This window comes from Pelecanus crispus, chromosome 8 (assembly GCF_030463565.1).
Source record: "Pelecanus crispus isolate bPelCri1 chromosome 8, bPelCri1.pri, whole genome shotgun sequence".
Lineage (NCBI taxonomy): Eukaryota > Metazoa > Chordata > Aves > Pelecaniformes > Pelecanidae > Pelecanus > Pelecanus crispus.
This window is the reverse complement of record NC_134650.1, coordinates 1,905,159-1,925,851: the sequence shown is the minus strand read 5'-3', so window position 1 is coordinate 1,925,851 and position 20,693 is coordinate 1,905,159. Positions and strand designations below refer to the sequence as shown.

The 20,693-nt window shown below is 41.1% G+C and overlaps 2 protein-coding genes across 7 annotated transcripts in view; one reads left to right on the top strand and one right to left on the bottom strand.

Annotated features, from left to right (window-relative positions):
• The first annotated feature begins 771 nt into the window (after positions 1–771).
• Positions 772–5,729, top strand: LEAP2 (liver enriched antimicrobial peptide 2). The gene is made up of 4 exons (XM_009488619.2): positions 772–1,823; positions 2,475–2,608; positions 3,614–4,018; positions 4,979–5,729. The coding sequence occupies exons 1-3, from the start codon at positions 1,767–1,769 to the stop codon at positions 3,648–3,650; spliced, it is 228 nt and encodes a 75-aa protein (XP_009486894.1). The 5' UTR covers positions 772–1,766; the 3' UTR covers positions 3,651–4,018; positions 4,979–5,729.
• A 35-nt stretch (positions 5,730–5,764) lies between these two features.
• The window catches only part of AFF4 (ALF transcription elongation factor 4), a 52,109-nt gene continuing 37,180 nt past the window's right edge, over positions 5,765–20,693 (bottom strand). For all 6 annotated transcript variants that reach the window (XM_075715395.1, XM_075715397.1, XM_075715399.1 and 3 more), the window contains 10 exons: positions 20,401–20,489; positions 18,567–18,804; positions 16,295–16,392; positions 14,511–14,574; positions 14,225–14,361; positions 13,746–13,817; positions 12,908–13,001; positions 11,697–11,740; positions 10,530–10,750; positions 5,765–9,936 (listed from right to left, as the gene is read on the bottom strand). In XM_075715395.1, coding sequence (XP_075571510.1) covers positions 9,818–9,936; positions 10,530–10,750; positions 11,697–11,740; positions 12,908–13,001; positions 13,746–13,817; positions 14,225–14,361; positions 14,511–14,574; positions 16,295–16,392; positions 18,567–18,804; positions 20,401–20,489 — 1,176 coding nt within the window. In that variant the 3' untranslated portion in view covers positions 5,765–9,817. The remainder of the gene's footprint in view (positions 9,937–10,529; positions 10,751–11,696; positions 11,741–12,907; positions 13,002–13,745; positions 13,818–14,224; positions 14,362–14,510; positions 14,575–16,294; positions 16,393–18,566; positions 18,805–20,400; positions 20,490–20,693) is intronic.

Below are 20,693 nucleotides of genomic sequence, written 5' to 3'. Positions count from 1 at the left end.
CTGTTCTATACTAGTGCCTAGTGGAAACAGCAGAAAGTAGAGCTCAGGTGCATGTAGAGCAAGGACTACATGGGGAAAGACGACTGAGAAATTCACAGCCAAATGTAAAAGAAACTTTTAAGTTCAGCTGTTTGATGTGCTGTGATTTACTGTCCCACTTCCTTCCCTTCATAAGGCCAAGGAAGGTGAAATAACGAAGGGTTTTGATTCCCCCTCCCAGGGAAGCAAGACAAACGGGGCAGAGGAAAGAGTGTGAGAAGAACCCTAGGAAAGGAACAAATTTTCCAGTAGTGGTTGTAGACAATGTGCTGGGAAGGGTTTTTATTTCGTCCCAGTGAAGTTTGGGCTAAGGGGTAATCATCTGTAGGCAGGAACCTGGCAACATGGCATTATCTTAATCTAAGCAACGCCTTCCACGCTGGCACTTACGCCTCCACATTAAGCAATCGCAGAAAATGGTAGCCTGCTACATCCAGATTTGTATTTCCAGTTTAGCTAAAACACAGTTCGCTATTTTATACGGTATCTTCCTACTCGAAGTAACTTAAAACGTGGTGTGCTCCAAAACCTCCACGTACTTGACACAAAGAAGTTGGTATTGTCTTTATGTTACTCCGCAATCTCAAAAATCGTGTACCGACAGATAGGGCACACGTGGGACAGATGTGGGAGCCGGATGCGCAAGATCTCACGGATGAGGAGTGAGTACCAGCGAGGTCCGCTTACAGACAGGTCATCGTAGACACGCGCTTCTCCCACTTGTCCCAGTGTCGGTAAGCTGAGAGGATTATAGAGAAGAGAGGGAATAGATGGCTCTTCTTAAACATTCTTTTCTCTAGGCTGCTGCAGTCTCATTTCGCAATGGAAAAAATTAAGATCCCTCTTAATTACAAACTGCCCGTCCACATCAGCGGGAGCTGTTGGCACCTTTCGGAAGGCTGATCCTGAGTTACGCTGCAGAGTACAGCAGAGACGGCTCACCTGAGAAGCCGTGGTCTTGCCACACGGAGCAACTCGGCTCCAGAAAACCCTTGCAGCAGTCTCTTCTACTTTGGGGACTAGCTGTCTAGAGATTATTAGCTTTAACTACACGTTAGGATCCTTGGAAGAAGAGGTCTATTGTTTATCATGCATAACATGCGTTTCACATTCCAAAACCCATCTGAAAAGTATTACATCTGCTTTTTGAGTACTGTGTGCGTGGAAAGGAAGGGTAAGTAACTTCCTCCTCATTCTTTCACGTACCAAGAACGAGAAGTGGAATCAAAAGCGTGGTTCTCCGCTCGAAATAAGCTCAGTAAGGCAATACTTACCCCCAGCTGACAAACTCAAAGCTGCCCACGCTGTGAATGGCACAAAAGTTAAACCAGGTTACGGCTTTTGATCTTTCCCATAATAATTTGGCCAACCACCCTTTTGCTTGCGAATACACCATGGAGTTCTGGTAACGTGTTAGGTAGGCTTTAAAAAAAGGAACAGTTGGCACGGCGGGTAAGCTGACCAGACAAAGTACAAGTGGAAGGAGAGTAAATCATTAGCTAGACAGACAGGCCTTGAACCAGATCCCTTCAGCAGATGCTAACTTAGTAATTCCCTCTTGCTCCAAAACGAACTTTGTTCCCGTAACGACTGACAGCTGATGCAACGATAAGAGAATGAAGTCTATAAAAATCTAGCTGAAGCTTGGGAAGTTCCGTCTGGGGCTCTTCCTCCCTCCTCCCCCCGAGGCTGGTCCTACGGCCGAGGTGACAGCTCGCACCGTGAAGATGCGCTGCTGGAAAATGACGGCAGTCTTTGTGCTCTGCTCACTGCTGCTCAGCCAGGTAAATGGAGAGAACTGTTTAAAGTGCTAATTCAAACGGTCAGGTAGTTAACAAAAACTGTTCCGATATGCATGAATACGAGTAACTGGCAGGAGTTAGAGGTGACAGCAGAGCTCTTTTAGCGGACCCAACAGCATAAACAAGTAGAGCGCAGTCACTCTGCTGCCCAGTAATACTGGGTTACTCCGAGACATAACTTTGCAAGTAATTCTGCCTTCCCTCCCAAAGCGATTAAAAAAACATAGTTAATTGTTATACTACTTTTATACTTCATAGTTAATTTTTATACTTCTAAATTTTATACTTTTAACTGGCAGGAGTTAGAGGTGACAGTAGAGCTCTTTTAGAGGACTCAACATCATAAAAAAGTAGAGTGCAGTCACTCTGCTGCCTAGTAATACTGGGTTACTCCGAGACATAACTTTGCAAGTAATTCTGCCTTCCCTCCCAAGGCGATTAAAAACCAGAGTTAATTGTTATACTTCATTGGGGTTAGGATACGAGCAATTATACTTTAGCAGAGCACGCTATGATCTGAAAATGAGAAAGATTTCAAGTTCCTCACTCAAGACAGTCGACCTCGGCACGCGAGCACCCAAGCGCCCACGGTCGCTGCGCGGTCCTGACGCTCGTGCTACAACCCTGTTTCAGACGCACTGCGCTTCCTTGCGCCAGCCGCGGCTATCGAGGCAGAGGCGGATGACGCCGTTCTGGAGAGGAGTGTCGCTGAGACCCATCGGAGCCTCGTGCAGGGATAACAGCGAATGCGTTACAATGCTGTGCAGGTAACTAATCCTGATCCGTCTTCGGGCTCAGCGGGACATAATAGTGCGTTACATAGAGGAAGGTCTCATTTATTCTCACCCAAGCCAGCTAGGGAGTTAATTCTGTGCATGAAAAAGACAGCAAGAATAGGGATGGGGCAATAGATTTAGACCTCTTTTGTAAGCAATGCAAACAGAGCAGAGTCCAAGCGCCCTTGGTTACAAGCCGTAGTCCTTTCGTTGCAACCCCAAATAACCTGTCTCTTCAAAAAAGAACAGGGGATTCTAGACAGCTTTTAGGTAATCACTTAGACACCTGAAAATTAATCCTTCTTAAAGCCAGTGCTGTTCGCTTTCAAGCATATATTCATTAAAAGCAATATCTTACCCTAAATTAATCGCTTTAAGGTGATTACTTAAGCTCATAGTTTAAAAGACAACTAAAATATCAAAAGCCATTTAGTTCTCATGACCGCTGGACGTGAGCAAATTGTCCAACTACACATAGTTAAATTGATCAGTTAAAAGTACTACTTAGTGACCGAAAGCTGATTTTGTGGGCATTTACTGTACACATACCAGAAAGCAGAGACAGGGTAGAATATATCCATCTTCTACTACATGTAAATAAATATAATGGGACACAGTAGTCAGGCTGCTATTTCACATGCGTTCAAAATGCATCGTTTGGTTCTACTGATCAACGCAGGTGAATGTAAGAGCAGCTACAGGAAGATACAGGCAGAAAGGGGTTTCTGTTGCAATTTCTACGCCGCAGCCTGACCACGCAGCCCTGGGTAACATGCATTTTGGAGTCGTTACGCAAAGCAAAAGACCATAAAATTAATCAAGACGAACTAAACTGAGTTAAAGAGGCGAATACAACGTGCACGGCTACGCGAGCCGAGTGGCAGCACTGTTGTAAGAGCCGGGCGAGAGGAGCGCTGCTCAGGACGTGCCGGAGGACGCATGCCTGAGCCGCTGGCAGCGCGAGCTGGCAGCGCCTGATGAGGTTTTGTTTTCCAGGAAGAACCGCTGTTTCCTTAGAACGGCCTCAGAGTGACCTGTCACAACGAAGAACGCCCATCACTGTTACCGCTCACAATGCTCCGCTCTACTGGTGAAATATTTATTGACCGTTCAGAAACTAGGACAGTGAATCGAGCAATACGTATATTTAACATTTCTGTCATCCGAACTGATAAAAGGACGTCAAAGAGCTTGGGTGCGTTTCCTGCCCAAGGCTGTACCTCTGCAGCACGCGCCTCAGGACGACTCTGACCAAGCTCAATAAAAGGACTCTGCATCTCGTGTTCGCTTTGGTTTTTTGTAATGGTTCGTTTTGGTTTGTTTTTTTTTAAGGCGTGAATTAAAGATTTCTATTCCGCAAACCACCTTGGTTTTCCTTGTATCCGGTGAGCAAAGCGTAGGGTGAGTGCACGTCAGGCGTTTCGAGCAGGAGTGCTTATTTCAAACTGGACTTTAGACATTTATCCTTCAACCTGGCAAGTGCATAAAGCAGACCGTGCTTCCATCCCCTTTTGCAGTCTCTTATCAGTACTTCAGATAAAGGCCTGTTAGAAAGAGGGAGCAGACAAACTGATAATACTGATAGCGTTTTCGATATCCCAAATAAATCCAGCGATAACAGGAAGGAAAAGTATTTACTTGTAATTACTTCTAATCAAGATTACTTAAATCTCCTCGACTGACTTTTGCCACTGAAGTATCTATTATTTTAAACTAAATTGGTCGAAACCCAGTTTTGACCAGCTGCGCGCTAACTCGGAGGGCTGAGAGAAACAAAGCCACTTTCGAGCAGACAAATATCAACAAGTCTAGGACGCAAATCCCAAATGCTGTTTGCCTTTTGCCATACGTAAAGCGCTAGGATCAAAAAAGAAAACTCTGCTTAAAAATGCAATACCAGGGAGGGGAAAGCCCATGCAACAGATACGAGCACAGTGGGTTTTGAAGTTTAATACAGAAAATCTATTTGATATTTATTAAACTTAGTTTCTCCAGTTACAGTTTTGCATTGTACAAAGCATTTTAATGACACAGTAGTTAAAAAGATCTTTACAAATTGAAATGTGATACCCTTTTCTCCAAATATTTTAATTGCCATAAATTTGTTTAAAAATACACATTAAACGCATGTTTCAGACACTAAACTTTCTATAATCTCAATACCACAAAATACATAGAATATACTATACAGATGTGGAAAAAATCTAGTTAGTATATAATACTTTGCTCACCATTAACAGCTTTATTACGTGAAATGCACATACTGACTTAGAAATCCTAATTTTGAGCCCCAAAGTACCCTTTGAAATTTCAAATGTATTGCAACAAATAAAAATCACAGTTTGTTTTTTTTTTTTTTAGGTTTTGGTTGAAGACAGATGCCTAAATATTTTGATAGAAACAAAGTGTAACACATGGACTTGTCATGTACAAAGCATAAAACAGAGACATCCCATTAATTACTAACAGTACCTTTCCGTATGATTAACAAGGGCTTCATTTATAAGTGACAGGTTAAAAGTTACCTTCCCCCACCCGCAAGCCCTCCCCCAAAAGAAAAAACCCTTCTTCACCAAATAATAATTTCAAATAAGATAAAGGATTTTTAATAAATATATAAGCACTTTATCCTCCATATACAAAATTTCTTAAAACAATTTAAAAGGGGGACCAGATACAAATGTCAGGAACTGTGCTTGCAAAAGTCATGCCTGGTCCTTAGAGTCGAGTTTTCAGATGTATAATGCCAACGCAGCCGAAACCAACCGCTGCAGAAGCGCTGCGCGCCCAGCTACGCCGACTACGGGGCTTGCGTATAAAAACTGAAGACGGGGAACGCTGCGTTCCAATGTGCCTGCATCAGCTCCCTTAGCGCGTGCGGAGAGTTACAACAGGAATGGACACACTTCCACTCGCTTTCCGGATTAAATTAAAACAGGGGAAGCGTTTATGTCGAGACAGCCTACATGCACTCTGCGTTGGACCACAGCCTTTCAGATCGCTCCGTGTATTCGGCTGAAAGTCGGCCGAGCGGCGGCAGAGAGCAGAGCGAACGCCGTCGGGAAGGCCGACCCAGCGAGCCGCTGCTCTGCCGCGCTCACGCCGAGAGAAGAATTCGCCAACCCCCCCTCCCTGCCTCCGCCCGCCCCAACGCCGCCGGGCTCAAACGGCATCGCGGCAGCGGAGACCGATTCCTCGAAAAGTAACGGAGCTGGACGTACGTCACGGTCCCCCGACAGTTCGAGTTTACGGAACCTTCCTACTTAGGACATTTGTCTCCGGGAACAGGTGTGGATTTGTCTGAGTTGGCTAGCAAAAGCTTTGGCTACTCTTCAGACTGAAAGATGCCTAGCACTAACTTCGTTGCTTGGAAACACAGGGCTTTCCGTACACTGATGCATCAGATGGAGTAATTTAAACCCTGACCAAAGTGTTTGCTGGAAATCGAAGAATTTGGAAGTTGTTTACTCCCCAATGGGTAATTCAAACTTGACTTGCTCAGGCCCTTCTGTATCTGCCTTAATATAAACACTGCAGTGACAGCGAATATCTGTTAGGTAAATGAAGTATTAAATACAGCAAAGGTAGCCTCTCTCTCCGGTAGTTTGCCATTTTGGCAAGCTACATAATCATCTGCCTACGGCTTTATTTGACTTGCCCCAGGCAAGCGCTACATTATTTCCATAAAGTACTGACTCTCTGTATGTTGGGGCCATTCATAAATACATTTCAGGGCATTTTTTTGTTATCACAGCAATCGAGCCTCAGCAATCTAAAGGAATATACATTGCACTCCTGTATAATATGCAAGATTTATCACCAGTAAGGTGGTGATTCAGCACTCAATAAATAATATATCAATATAGTCAGTTGCACCATAATCTAAAAACAAGTATAACATATACTTTGGACAGACTGAGTTCATATATATATACATATATATTAAAAGACACATACAATACAAATTGCATACTGCCATCAAAAGCCAAGAAGAGCCATCCGTATGCTCTGCTTTATGGCTAATAGTTTCAAATCAAAAGAAAAAGTCTCGGGCTGTTTTACTCTGGTGTCCTGAAGATTTGTTTATCATTAGAAATGGTTGCACCTTATCACCTAGGAACCTGCAAGTTTGACAGCAAATTCAAATAGGATTGATATCTGAGCAAGCCTAGTCTGATTAAGCCATTTTTAAGATTCACCAACTGGGACCGCGTTCAGTGAGGGAATTACAATTACGGCGTCGATACGGATTTAATATGCAATTGTCCGGGGAATCATTTAGGAAGCCAGGAGCTGGGGATTCCCTCATCGTCAGTCCCTAGTGCGACCGCGTTAGCACTAAGCGACCCGCGTTTCCGCTGCTCTTGGGTAGAGGTACGAAAAGACAGGTTTAGACCCTTCGCCTGCACTTTGACTGAGGGATGGAAGCCTATTACGTACTTGCGTTTTGTTTTTTTTTAAGCTACGAAATCTGACAAAGTACATAACTTTTCTCTCGGAAACAACGCTAAGTCCCAAATTAAGATATGCACTTGGAATTGCGACGTTCAAATTTATCTGTTTGAAAGAGCCACAGACGCGTAAGGCATTTCTTTTCGCTTGACAAGACCACTGCGTATCTCCCGTACAGACAGAAGACCCGGGACAGCACTCTGGAGGATATTTTACCACCAAGCACACTGTTTAGGTGGGACACTTTCAACCAGCTCAGGTCCACATTTTGACACGATGTAAAAAAAGTCTTCCGGTCACCTGAAGACAATTTTTTAAGATCCACTGATCTAGGGATAAGCGATACATTTTTTTACGAGACCAATTTAGCGTGACACCAAAAGGTATTTGTGGGACTCTAGGTAAGGAAAAAAAATTCCCAGAGATGAGACCATTCCTGCTAACAGCAATGGTAACTGTGCACAAAGGAGCAAGCCGAAAAAACAGCCATGCTGGCTAGTGCAGCACTACACAAAAAAAATAAACTGTGAATGCAACTTCTGCGAAGGTGTGTTTTATATAGCGTCAAAAGTGTGCTAGGCACTTTAGAGTATTAAAGGAAAAAATAGTTGACAGTGTCCCATTAACCAAGATGCGGAGTTTGAGGGTACAGAGTTCTGTCTCGAACAGCAAACACTAACAGAAACGTGACCTTGCACAGTGATTCAATAAAAAGGATGCTCCAACAGACCTGAAGAGTAAATCCAGCTATCACGGAAAAAGTCACAGGTCTGTTAACCATGTATTAATTCGTACGTAGCAAAGCTTTTCTGGAAGTACAAAACACACTGGAACGCAAAGGAAGCTCTACGAATATGCAGCTACCTTTTAGTAGGTTACTAATTTGCAAAACTTCTAAACTCTTAAAGCCCATAGGACATACTGCAGTACTAAGTAGCGTAGAATTCTATTCCTTCTCTCGAGGTTGCCGTGATTTTGGCACTTAACTACAACTACACAAAAAATTTAGTGCAATAATTTTCCTGAACATGCACGTTCATATCTGGTACAGAATAAAGGGTTACACGGGAGAGAAAACAAAGCAGCATTCCACAATCTCACTCCAAAGGATTCAGAGTTGGACTCTTCAAAAGGAGACCACTGCGATGAGAAGTCAGTTTGTGTGATAGACACTAGGACTTTTAAAAAGGAAATGGAATTTTACCAAAGTACTGCAGAAGACCACTGCATACAGTATACCTGGTCCTGCTGTAAAACATCTTGTAAACAGTTCATAAAATCTTCATCTAAAAGTAAGGCATAAGGCACACCAGACATGTTAGGGGCACTAAGCAATACTGAAAGCAGTAGCATTTGAAACCTTTTACTCGGACAAGCACCTTACGTGGAAAGGTACTTTGGTTTACACTTTTTGAGAGCAGTCGATGGCAACTCCACGAACCCGTCCTGTTGCACCAAGTCGCTCCCTTGCGAGTGAGTATTACGCTCCGTCAACCACTAACGGGACCTTCATTAACACGGGGTAAATACTAGTTTTAAATCCATTCTGCATCAAAACGGGCAGAGAATTTCCCTGTAATAGCAGGTGTGCTCCCACCCCACGATGGCTGTTGCACTGTCATCCTGTAGTGTCCACTACCTATCAGACCCTAAAAGGAAAAACTGGACCTCGATTTCTACTTAAGATTCCTGGTTTCTCAGTCAATGGAAAAGATGCAAATGACAGTTCTGGTAGGAATTTAACTCTCGTCGGGTTTTTTTAACCACAAAGTTCACCCATTTTCTAAGTGTCACCAAATGACAAGCAAGGAAACGAAATGTATTTTAAATGAAGAGATACAAAAAAGCACAAGATTGTCCATTTCCGAAACCTTTCCTGTACGCATCGCACCTATCAGACTGAAGTTCATTCCTACACCATTACTTCGGTATTACATTAAATGCAAATTACTGTAATGTTTTGTGATTGTTATAGTGTTAATTGATGGTTTGAAACTGCCTTGAAAACAATCCAAGTCAGATCCAGCTAAATACTTTTCCATATAAATTTCTTTATAATTCATTTAAATGAAGTATCTTAATACGTAGAAGAATATCTGGAACTTTTCTATTTAGTACAAATTCTGCAATAATAAATCTGTAGTTGTCATTTATTAGTTGACTCCTAGGCATTAGGCATGAAAGTATGGTGTCCCTACACGTTAGAACCTATCAACCCTAGTTCCTTTTACAGGCTCTACCACCACAAGACATTACAGAGTAACAAAGCTCACAAAGTATTTAAATAAAGTGTCTATGTTTAATTTCTGCTAAGTACTCAAAAGGGTAAATTTAGGGAAGAAATAGCTAAAAACTGCCCCAAACCGGGCTTTTCAAAATTAAAATTTAAAAAAAAAAAAAAAATTAAAATAAATAGGATTTAAACTGACTATTTATGTATTATGACTGGAATTCCAATGATCTATCCATGCTAGATCAGCAAGACTACACCTTTATATGTAGCAAATTTTAAAATATTTAAATAACTTAAAATGGGAATACTGAAGAAGTCCATTAACCAGATTATTTGGGGTTAAAACACAAAACACAAATGAGGATGGGAGACATGTGAAAGCATTCCTTGCTCTTAGTGTCAACTAAGCAATGTGTTATGGCAGTCTTCCTTATTGACATGACACAGTGTTGTGGAGATAAATCAGAGGCAGCGAGAAAAACGTGTTCGATTTTCCATTCCTTCAGTTCAAAATATCACTTGGCATCCAGGCGCAACCAATGTAATCCCTGACGGGTGTAACGCACTAGGTCTGTCATGATGCTTGAATTAAAAATCAGAGGGCCCATAACTTTATCCAGTTCAGCAAAGAACTCTAAAACAACAGAAACACAAGTTAAACTGTGCATGTACTCTTATATGGGAAATAGTACACCTGAACTCCTCATCTTTTCAGCATGAATCTTTTAGATTAAGATAGATAAAAGAAAAGAGAGATGGCTGAGTGACAGAAGAATAAAGGACAAAGGTCCTTTCTGACCAGTTTCTGTACTCTCTTGCAGAAGACTGGTTGATAAGAATATAATTAGAGTATGGTTAAACTATTGTAAAACTTCCTTGGCCTTCCCCCTTAAATGTGTATTTCACTTAAGAATTTCAGAAATGGGAAAGTTCCTCCTCCTACACCTAACACTTTACAGGAAATGCAAGGAAGAAATTTTTTTTTTTTTTTTCTTTTAAACACATAGCTGGTCGGAAACATTACATCTCCAACACCGCCTTGACAACCAAGACACCCAGCCCGGCATGCCGCTGTAATCCAAGGTCTAACTTGCCATCTCACTTTTGCAGGGGACCTGGTCAAGCATCCTGTGCACCGTTAACTGCGACTCCAAAATTCAAAGCCTACGGGCATTTCAGCCCACGCTGGTACACCTGACGTTACAATCCACCCGTGCCAGCCCTTACCTTTCTGTTCTTTAGACAGCTGTTCGGCTTGGTCCCAAATTTCAGTGGCATAGAGGAAGTTGGACGTAACCTGGACGTAGCTGGCTGCCATCTGATGGATCCTCTGGGGGATCGTCACCGAAGACCCGCTCCCTGAAGGGTTGGCTGCCCCGGAAGAGTAATTTCCTGAATTCCCTGGAGACAGCTTTGGAGAGACTGGAGACGGCATACCGACAGGCTTGCTGCTTATCCAAAGAAAAACAGTAAATTGGAAAAATGCAAATATACGTACTTCAGTCACATCATGCTGTAAGATATTAATCTTAGATTATAATTATTATTAATTATAATTATAACTAATTATAATTATATTATTAATATCTAAGATATTAATCTAATCTACTTTCTAAGACCTCTCTTCACGCATCTCAGGGTGCGAGATGCTGAAGCGCTCCCACTTTACACATTAAAAAGTCAGGATTTGCCCTGCAACTAATAAAATCCATGAGCTGGTAACAACTGCTGAGGATCCTCCAACTCTTATGTTTCAGCTTCACAGCTAAAACCTAATCAGCAAACCGCATCATCTTTTAATTCAATAAAATCTTAAATTCGTTGCTTAAATAAATTGAACCTTAAAGAATAATAATGAAAACATTACAACTCCGTAGTAACTATACTGCCATATTACACTTTCAGGTAACGCGGCGGAAATCCGAAACGCCTTCCTTAAACTCAGAGCCATCTATCAAAGGCCACTGCTTGGCTTTAAAGAGTAGAAGCAAGCTGCCGGACTACAGAACAGACAACCCTGAAAGTACTTGTAGCCGCCTGGGCTTGCAGCATGAATAAAGCTGGTTTTTTGAGGGAAAAAGCATTAAATAAAACAAGACGACTCACTGAGATAAGTGACTTGTGTGTTAGTGACACACTGACCCCTTTTTTTCTTTTTTTTGCAACAAGGAGCTGCCTGACAATCCCTCTGCAGAGCACTGTCACAAGCAGCAGTGTTCCGAACCTTTTGTCAGAATAATTACGCAAGCAACTGAACCAAAATCTACACCCTTAGAACAACCAACCCCACACTTTAAAGAGTGAAAAGCTACCCTCTGAGCACCCCAGGCACACTGTTTACATAGAAAACTAACTAGAATTTGAGAAATACAGGTAACAGCTTTTACAACTTACCTTCCCATACCAGGTGACGGTGCTTGAGAATTATTATAGGAATTCTGTTTGGGGAAAAACAAATTTGTCACCTGATTTATGTTTATACTTTAACTAGTTATACTTTAACTGGTTATTTAATTGGTTATTTTTGATCAAATCAATTTTTGTAGTTTTTCTTTTAAGCAATAACCAAAATTCTGAATAATATCAAAGTAAATTAAAATTCGGAAAATACCCTTTTTTACTGATGACTAAGACACAAATTAAAGGATTATTTCAGCAACGCAAAGGCAGCCACCAAATATATATATACACATATATAGGACTGGAGTAGTCTGTTGTCCTAATCATCAGGTCCCATTGCCTCTTATGATAACATTTTGGCTTTTCTGCCCATTAACAGGAGGAAATCTCTGTTATTACTAGTACTGAGCAATTAAAGGTGTCTCAAAACTCCGAGAAGTCGGGCACGTGGCAAGCCCGATTCCTCTCAGTATTGACAGCTGGAAGCTTCAGAGAAACCCAGTGACATTAGCTGTCTATTCCCAAGAGTTCCTTTGAAAATCTGTCTAGATTCAGCACTGACTAACATTACAGAAGTATCAAAACTGGTTTTCTCATCTGCAACATCCTGATTCAAATAAACTAATTCAAAGGATGTGTCTCTTGGTCTCCTTTCCCTGACAGCACGTTTACATCAGTTGCAGAGGAATTCAGATAAATTCACGGGGGTGGGCAGGAATCAAACCTCCCACTGCAAACAACAGAAACTCAGAAAAGACCAATTTGGTTTTGAATTAGAGGTTGGCTCTGGCGCCAGCTTTTGCGAAGGCTGAAGAGCTGCAGCCCACGTAACGTAATACACCCCTAGATCCTGAAATCCCCTAAGCTTAAACATGAAAGTGAAGTTTCAGCTTGTTATATCTGCAGCAAGAAAAACAATTTTAAATTCTCCTTGAAGCCTACTAAATTTATTAAAGAAGATAAAAGCTAGATCAAATTATTAATCAAGAGCTATCATGCTAGGACCAGTAGGGTTATGACAGCCATGCTGTCTCTTCCCAGCTTTAAACTACTCGAATTTAATACACTTTCAAGGTCCAGTTCTAAATAGGGTATATTCCAAGTTCACGTGTAGCAGTCTGAAAATTGGATTCAGGAATTCTAAGTGATGTAGAGTTTTAATTTGATTAGGTTTTAATATGTTAAGAAAAGATGCATGCAATTACCTTCAGATGTTCAGTCAGAGTTTTAGAATATTTCAATGCACTTTCCTTTTTCAGTTTGAAAAGCCTTAGGTATAGCAGAGATTGACACCGAAGACTGACCAAAGACAGAATAACAAAACATTTACCATTAAAGTCAAGTTTACCACAGCTGAGTGAAGTTCAAAAATCTAGTAGCTGTGTTTTTAAAGCTTTCTCTGCCCAACTCTCAAGTTGTAGGTCTACCGAACAATCCATAAGCACTTGAAATTCTCAATGAAATAAAACCAGCTCTGCGTGCCTTAAGCTGACACTATAATTTTCAGTGGTTTGCCGATATAATCAGTTTCCAGTTCTCAGCTTAGAAGACAACACGAAGTTACTTCCTAGACAAGGGTTTCATTTACTTTTCGCTCGTGTCAGGACATACTGAGTCCAATCCATCCTGCCATGGCCTCCCCCTTCTTTTCCACCTGACACCAACCGGTTCTGGTCCTCTGCAGGCTCCTGCTGCAGCCATTTCATCGACCTAGGAGGTTGGTGACAAAGCTTTACAGCCAGTCCAAATTTTGACTTATCACTGGATGAGTACATAGGAACGACCCCCATCCTTTCTGCTGTTACTCCGTACAAATCCAGTAATTTCCTTAATATTTCAAAGACTTGGCCCTCGTTGTCAACATCCCCTCTGCCCCAATTTACAGTAATAGGATATACAGCATTAATCTTTACGTACAGCCAAGTGGAAAAACTCATATATCTGGTCCAGAATCACCTGACAACTCACTGTAACACAGCATTTCATGCCGATAAAACATTGGAAATTAATCAGTGCACTGTATTAAGTTCAGAATACACATACCAAAGCACTGCTAGCCTTTTATCTGCAGCTGTAGCATCCGGTGCCAAGTAATTTTTCAGTTTCATAGTGTATCTACAAACAAAGACATCAAGTAAACAACAAAATAAAGGTTACAGTATCATTTATCAAACAAAACACTTGACGTTCTTATGAATGTCTCATTTCAACTGTCTTCACCATTTCAGGAACTCTCTCAGACCCTAAACAAAATGCTGACCAGGCAGTGGTCAGAATAATTTTGCTTCTCACGTGTTAAGCGTCGTAGAGAGGCTTCAAGAGCCTTAGCAGAAAGCATCTCAACCTTCACAAAAACACTTTAAGCCTCAGCAACTGGAACGAACTGGTAAGCGATCCAGTTTTATTGGAGAATGATAAGAGCTCTCAAAAGTTGGTGGTGAAACTTTACTAAATCCAGAACCTCTGATTTCCAGACCTCTTTCCCACCCACTTGACTTTTGTATATGCTTTGCAATGCTTACTTGATTAATTCCACAGTTTCTGAATACATAGGGAACGGGGACTTGGATTCCTGAGCATTTTTCTCCAATGCATTCCCACACTCAATGAAGGACACTACAGCATCTAGGTAGTGCACAGCCTTCTCAAACCTGTCAGACTGAGGAGATTGGAAAAAACTTTTAAGGACAAAAACCAGAGAGGAAGTACAATAAAGCTCCACTACAGAAGGGCAGCAAAATGGCAAAAGCAGTAAACAAACCCCCTTACAGTGTGCAAACGTTGGATAAGTATTGGAGATTTACTTACCAGTGCATCTGCATTGTGTTTTAACTTCTTTGCTTCTTGTAAATAATGATCAGCTGAGTAAGTCCTGCAACAGAGAACACAAATTTATGGACTCAGCCCCACCCATACTGCATTTCCTTTTATGACTGAAGTTTCTTAATGTTGCCACATTTCATATTTTTTCTGTCTACCTCAAGGTACAGGAGCTACACTATGATAAAACTGTTAAAAAAGCTGTTAAAATAGTTAACTACTATGATTAGTTACAGTATGATAAAATTCTTAAATAGTTTAAAGTTAGTTCTCTAGTTTCAGGTAATTCAAAATAGTGTTTCAAGCAAGTTGCTATGATTTGGTTAAATTTATTGCATTTGACGGTCAAGCAAGCCAAACACTTGACCAACAACAGGGCAGGGGAAGGAAAAAACCCACAAAGTTTGAGGACAAATTAATCCAGCGCCTCCAGGACTGGCATTACTGAGGGCGTGAAATATTTTAAAATTATGATAATAATACAAAATAATCAAGATGCATTCAGATGTTAATTGCTTTTGCTTAGCCACCCAATACAATCCATGTTAAATGACCTTCACAACTAGATTAGCAGAAGGAAATAATTTACATTTCAATATATTAACATATTACCTATGAGTTGATTAAAATTTGAAATAAATTCTCCCATCCATCCTATCTTACTTGTCCAAGAATCAAAGATATTTGAAATCAACATTTTAAACAGTCCACTTCCAGGAAGCTGATATCATTAAAAAACAACAGTTAATATTAAAAAGATTCTATACCTACAAAATCAGTTCAATCAGCTCTAGGCCCAAGAAACCCTACAGCGTCTCAGTCATAACCATAAGGTTGTAACACGACGCCATTCCAAAGCACAATTACCGTTCCTTGGAGGGTGCTCTCATTGTGTCTTCCTATACGTCAATACACGTTCAGATTTTATTTTTTTAGAAAGTTTGATCTTATCTCAATTTCTTGGCCCTGTTTTATCTTGGAATAATTACCAAATCCCCGTAAACTATTTTGTCCTAAACGATTGACAGTGTACTCTAATCATCAAATTCACTTAACTTTTTTCTTCCCCTTTCAGGAATAACTATCAGGAAAAAAACACAGACCAGCTAGCTTGCCCACTTCCAAAGAGTTCTAACCAGGAAGTTACTTTTACATTTGGAATAAACATAATTTTATCTGGAAAGTGAATTTAAACAACGAAGAGAAATGCTTTAAGTGCTGAGATTTGAACTGGTACAAGTGAAACCTCAAGTCTGTACAAGACGGTAAACTATTTGTTTTATTTTCTTTTCAACATATTTTCTTTGACCCCACAGGATTAAATCCCAATCCTGCTCCTGTGGATCTGGAATTTCAAAGACAAAGTCTCCTCTCTACTATCAATGACCACAACTCCCGACTCGAGAGGAAGCGGGCTCTGCTGAGAGGCGAATGGGCAGACAGGTAGCAGCAGTGTCCTGGTAAGGTGAAAAGGACCCATCAGCATTTAAAAACAGAACAACCTGAGCTCTTTAAGTCTACTGCATGGTCCTTTTATGCTCCGTAGGAATGCGCAGGGCAGGCTACGGTTCCTTCTCAAGGACTGTGCTCTCTGCCAAGTAAAGGGCACAGGGAGTAGTCAGACAAGCACAGCGCTGCAGGAACAGCGCGCAGCTCTCCGGAGTGTGAGCTTAACATCTTTTGTGAAGCAAAACGAGGACTCTTCTCCACAGGGAGCTATGCTCCGAGGTTCGCATCCCCACAAAGGGAAAGGCACCTTTTGCTGTTCTTACCTATCATCAAAAACAAGTTTTGCTCTTCTTGACTTTGAACTTTCCGTAGACTGCGCAGACGCAGGAGGGCAGTTTGATGAATTGTTCAGAATCTTTTCCTGAAAGGAAAATTGTTGCCAAATAGTAAGTTTAAAGAACAGTTAAGTTTTCTCTGCCTTCAGGAAAAGCACTTGTGGTGTTAACTTTCTCCCATGACTCCCCGCATTCCATGCAGTAAGGTCAGTTCTGCACCCGCTTTAGCCGCCATTCACCGCAGACAGTAACAGCTTCCATGAGGCTTTTGCCGAATGCTGGCACAGAGGTAGGCACAGAGGCTATCATCAAGCTCCTCACTCTAATACACCAGGAGATCTCCATTAGAGGTAAGAATGCAGCTGAGGCTTTCTAGACGCACCTGGGTCCAGCAAATCCCTCCCCAAATCTCTCATGTCACTGTTTCTAAGTCCTGTTTTTCCACTCTAACAAGAGATGATTAATATTTTTATGATTTCTTGTTTCTATCAACAATAAGCTCTGCTGAATGTCTTTGCCTTGAAAAAAAATATGTATTTCAGAAGAATAAGCATCATCTTCAGGGAGAAAAGTTATCTGTCTTCACAACACACTGTCCTTGCTCCCCGAAATTATATATGGCTCAACACGACACTTCAGGCTAAAGATGGGACACTAGAAATATTCTGTGAATCGTAAGTGAATCCATTTTTAGTAGCTAAACAGTATAAAACAACTCCTCAGCTTCATATGTGTTTTCTGCTCTCTTGATTTATCATGACCAAAGGCCATCTATATAGATGTATTTCACAACCTACATTTATCAGATTATTGCTAAGCAGAAGGATCCCGGAGTTGCAAGGCACCAGATTTGCACAGCCGTGAACTATCTACCATTGTAACGTCGAAACAATAATAAAACATGCAGTGCAATGCAGGAAGAGTATATACTACTTGAAGAAAGGCATGACTAAGCATATCTGAAGTATAAAATGATGAACATCTCGCGAATTAACAACTGGCTTAGGGACATTTCTATGCTGACGAATAAAGAAAGGGCAAAGCCTCGGCCTGTAAGGTAAATTCACTATCTGTAATTCCTGGAAGCGTCTCACGCAGCCACCAATACACGTAACCCTGCCAGCCTTCTAAAATCTCATGGTATTGGCATCCAAAGTAATACAGCGTGTCTCCCAGTTCAGATATTCATTAACTCCACCCTGATGACTAAGTTACTTTCTGCCATTGCTGATGTCTATTTGCTGCTTTACTCCTCCCCAAATCAATTATCCTTCCTGAACATTTTTACATTTTGCTTCTAAGCTTTTCAGAGACTGCAAATCCAACTACTGAGGTTTAGCAGTTGTTTAAACTCCAGAGTTTCCACAGCCTTTGGAGGCTTTGGGGCTTTGCTGCAGAGCGCCTGGAAACAGCCGCACCGGCACCTGCGGCACACGTTGGAATCGGAAGGCAAAGGTGAGATCCCTCCCAGTTAAACATACCACGCTCAACAACTGGCTATGCAATAGAAACTGCTCGTCACGGGTATTCAACAATACACTCTCAGATGTCCTCACAGGCTAATTTCTATCCAGTAATACATACTTACACACTGATGAAAAAGCACATTACAATTTAGCAACCTAAGAGCATCATCATCTTACAGTATTTTTTAAATTCTGCCATCTAAATACCTTCCTAACCTAAATCTCTTAAAAAACATTGTCTACACCATCTTTACAACCATGTTTTCTCCACTCCAGCCATGGAGAGCACTGTACATTCCTGAGCTGGAGTGAAAATAATCTCTCTGGGGTCACAATGTCATAAAATGAGAGCTATAGCTTCGAATCCTAGTGCTGAGCGTGGATCAAGCTCCTGCTCTCCTTAAAAAAATATCAGAGCAAGATCTGTATCTGCTCCAATGAGACAAGAGTAACCTCGCTGCTCCATTTACTGTTGTGTAAACAGCTTTCTAGTGGTATTTCTTATTAACAGATTAAACAATAAATAAGCAGCATCAGTCATCAGAAGGTGACTAAACACATTTCAGTAATTAACATAAGAATTTTGTAGGAATAAGCATCAGCATTCCATGATCTCTCCCAAGTTATTTTCTAATCGATAGACTTCTAAGGTACTACTACGACATGAACCAATGCGTATCTAAAACTAATTACATTTTAACTTGAACTGCAAATGAGCGTTCAGCTCACACTGAGCACGTCAAACCGCAAAGCAAAGAAACAGCCTTAAAGCATTTACAGAATAAGCCCTTTACCTTGGTTTCTTTAGCGCTGCTAGAACCCTTCCCCTCTGTCTTCTTTTGCTTAGAAGACGAGCTGCTTTTACTGCCACTGCTGCTCTCCTTGCTAAGGTTGCTGCTGGACTTCAAGGATGATGACTGACTGACCGTCCTCTTCCGGGACCCGTGCTCTTGCTTGGAATCTTTCTGCAGGACTGGGGCAGCAGGAGACGGCAGTAAATCCTTCTCTTTAACAGCACTTGGCTTTGAAGACCTGGACAAAATGAACGAATTCAGGTTTGGGGTTTTTTCCTTAAAAAACAACAACAACAAAAAAAAAAACCCCCAAAAACATATCACCACAATTTTTTTTAAAAAAATGTAAATAAAAAAACCCCAACTTTTTTCTTTACAAACAAGATTTTTGTTGTTAGACCTAGGTAACCAGACATGGAGGAAAAGAAAGAGAATAATCATCTCGGTGACTAGGTTTCTATGAAGCCAGAATGAACTCGTTTTCACCATTTTATTTGTTCTGACCTGAAAACACAGTAGACAAGTTCTAACCATAAAACCACATCCCTGCAACAGTTCTTAAAAAAACACCCTGAACACTTACAAGGTAAGAAATGAATGCCAATGTTAGCGCCAGCCTGTCTGTTGCAGGCTACTCAGCCCAAGAGCTCAGAAGAAAGATGCTCCAGATAAATGTTCTCCGGAACCCAGGAAACTGGGAAGCTGTCTCAGCGTAGCCTTTCAGTGCACTCTTACCTTGGCTGCTGAGGGCTACTGTTGGCTGTTCTTGGCTTCCCACAATAATCATTTCTACACATGACTGTTATAAAATCACACAGTTTCATTTTAATTAAATGTCCTGCAGATAACTGCACTGGCAATCAAGCAAATAGCAGAAATAATAGGGAAAAAAGCATAATCAAGATGGAAATGCATCCGTTCATTCTACATCCGTTTCCTAACAAATAGCAGGACACTGTTTAATTCAGAATGGGCAAACAAGATTTCTAGCATCTGTTGTGCTGCAGCTTCTCACATATTTGTAATTTGGCAATTACTCACTCTACAGGAATATTTTCCATGACATAATTATACCGGTTTTCAGTTGCTTCATCTGAAGTAGCAGAGTTTTAAAAGGCAACGGAAAAAACCTTACTCTTTCCTGTGGATTAACACTGACCAAGAAATACATCAAATAAAAGCATAACAGCTATTACCAAAAGCATGAAAATTACAGAAATAACATACAAGTAAAAGAGTATTGAACAATGTTATTGATTTGCTAATTCTGTACTACTTTGCCTTTGTGTCACTCACACTTTTCTTTAGCTAATCTATCAAGCAAATGTGAGGCTAAATCCATGGATCCAAATTTCAATGCCATCAGCTTCCCAGACAGTGCCAGTTAAGTAATTTATTCTCAGTTTACAAACTTACTAAATGGAGAATTACCAGATTGGGTTAATTTAAAAGCACAGATTTTGCGAGATCAAAAAGCTAGATGCACAGCTGATGTCTAAACCAAAACCAAACCAAACCCCACTGTAGAGTAGAGAAAAACCAGGAAGCATATATTCCGTAATACACCAACCCTTCACATGAGGGGTTACCTTCTGTTATGTAAAACAATTGTCCTTGGCCAATGTTTTTGGTTATGGAAATTAATTTCCACCAACTACTAGTAGAAACTCTGAAGTAAATCTGTCTGAAGGGTAAGAAGCAATGAAATTTTACCCACTGATCAATAATGAGGAGACACTTGGGGGCGGGGGGGAGAAGGGGGGGAGGATGGGCACCCATCTTCTCCTCGATCACCCTGAGCCTTCAATGTTGAAAACACAGCCAAGATACTCACTCCCTACTGCTAGAAGTCTTGTGTCCTGACGGAGCTTTTTCTTCCAGTTTCGTTTTCTTGCTTTCACTGGCTCTGTTTTCATCCTCATTCTGAATAAAGCAAACAAGAAATACATCCAGGCAAACGTCCACATTTACAGCTTCACTGAGAGTGGCAATGTTTCACATTAAGAGACTTAATTTAGCGGGCGCTTTGCAGCGTACAGAATAAGATACATACAGACCACAAAAACATGCCCTACAGCATCTAGTCCATATCAAATATTTGACCAGACCCTGATATTGGAACATAAT

What these genes read in the sequence shown, in the direction of transcription:
- LEAP2 (XM_009488619.2), top strand. Translation starts at nt 1,767, where the DNA reads ATGCGCTGCTGGAAAATGACGGCAGTCTTTGTGCTCTGCTCACTGCTG. An exon ending in GCTCACTGCTGCTCAGCCAG is followed by an intron (nt 1,824 to 2,474) that starts GTAAATGGAGAG and finishes ACCCTGTTTCAG; the next exon opens with ACGCACTGCGCTTCCTTGCG. An exon ending in TGCGTTACAATGCTGTGCAG is followed by an intron (nt 2,609 to 3,613) that starts GTAACTAATCCT and finishes TTTGTTTTCCAG; the next exon opens with GAAGAACCGCTGTTTCCTTA.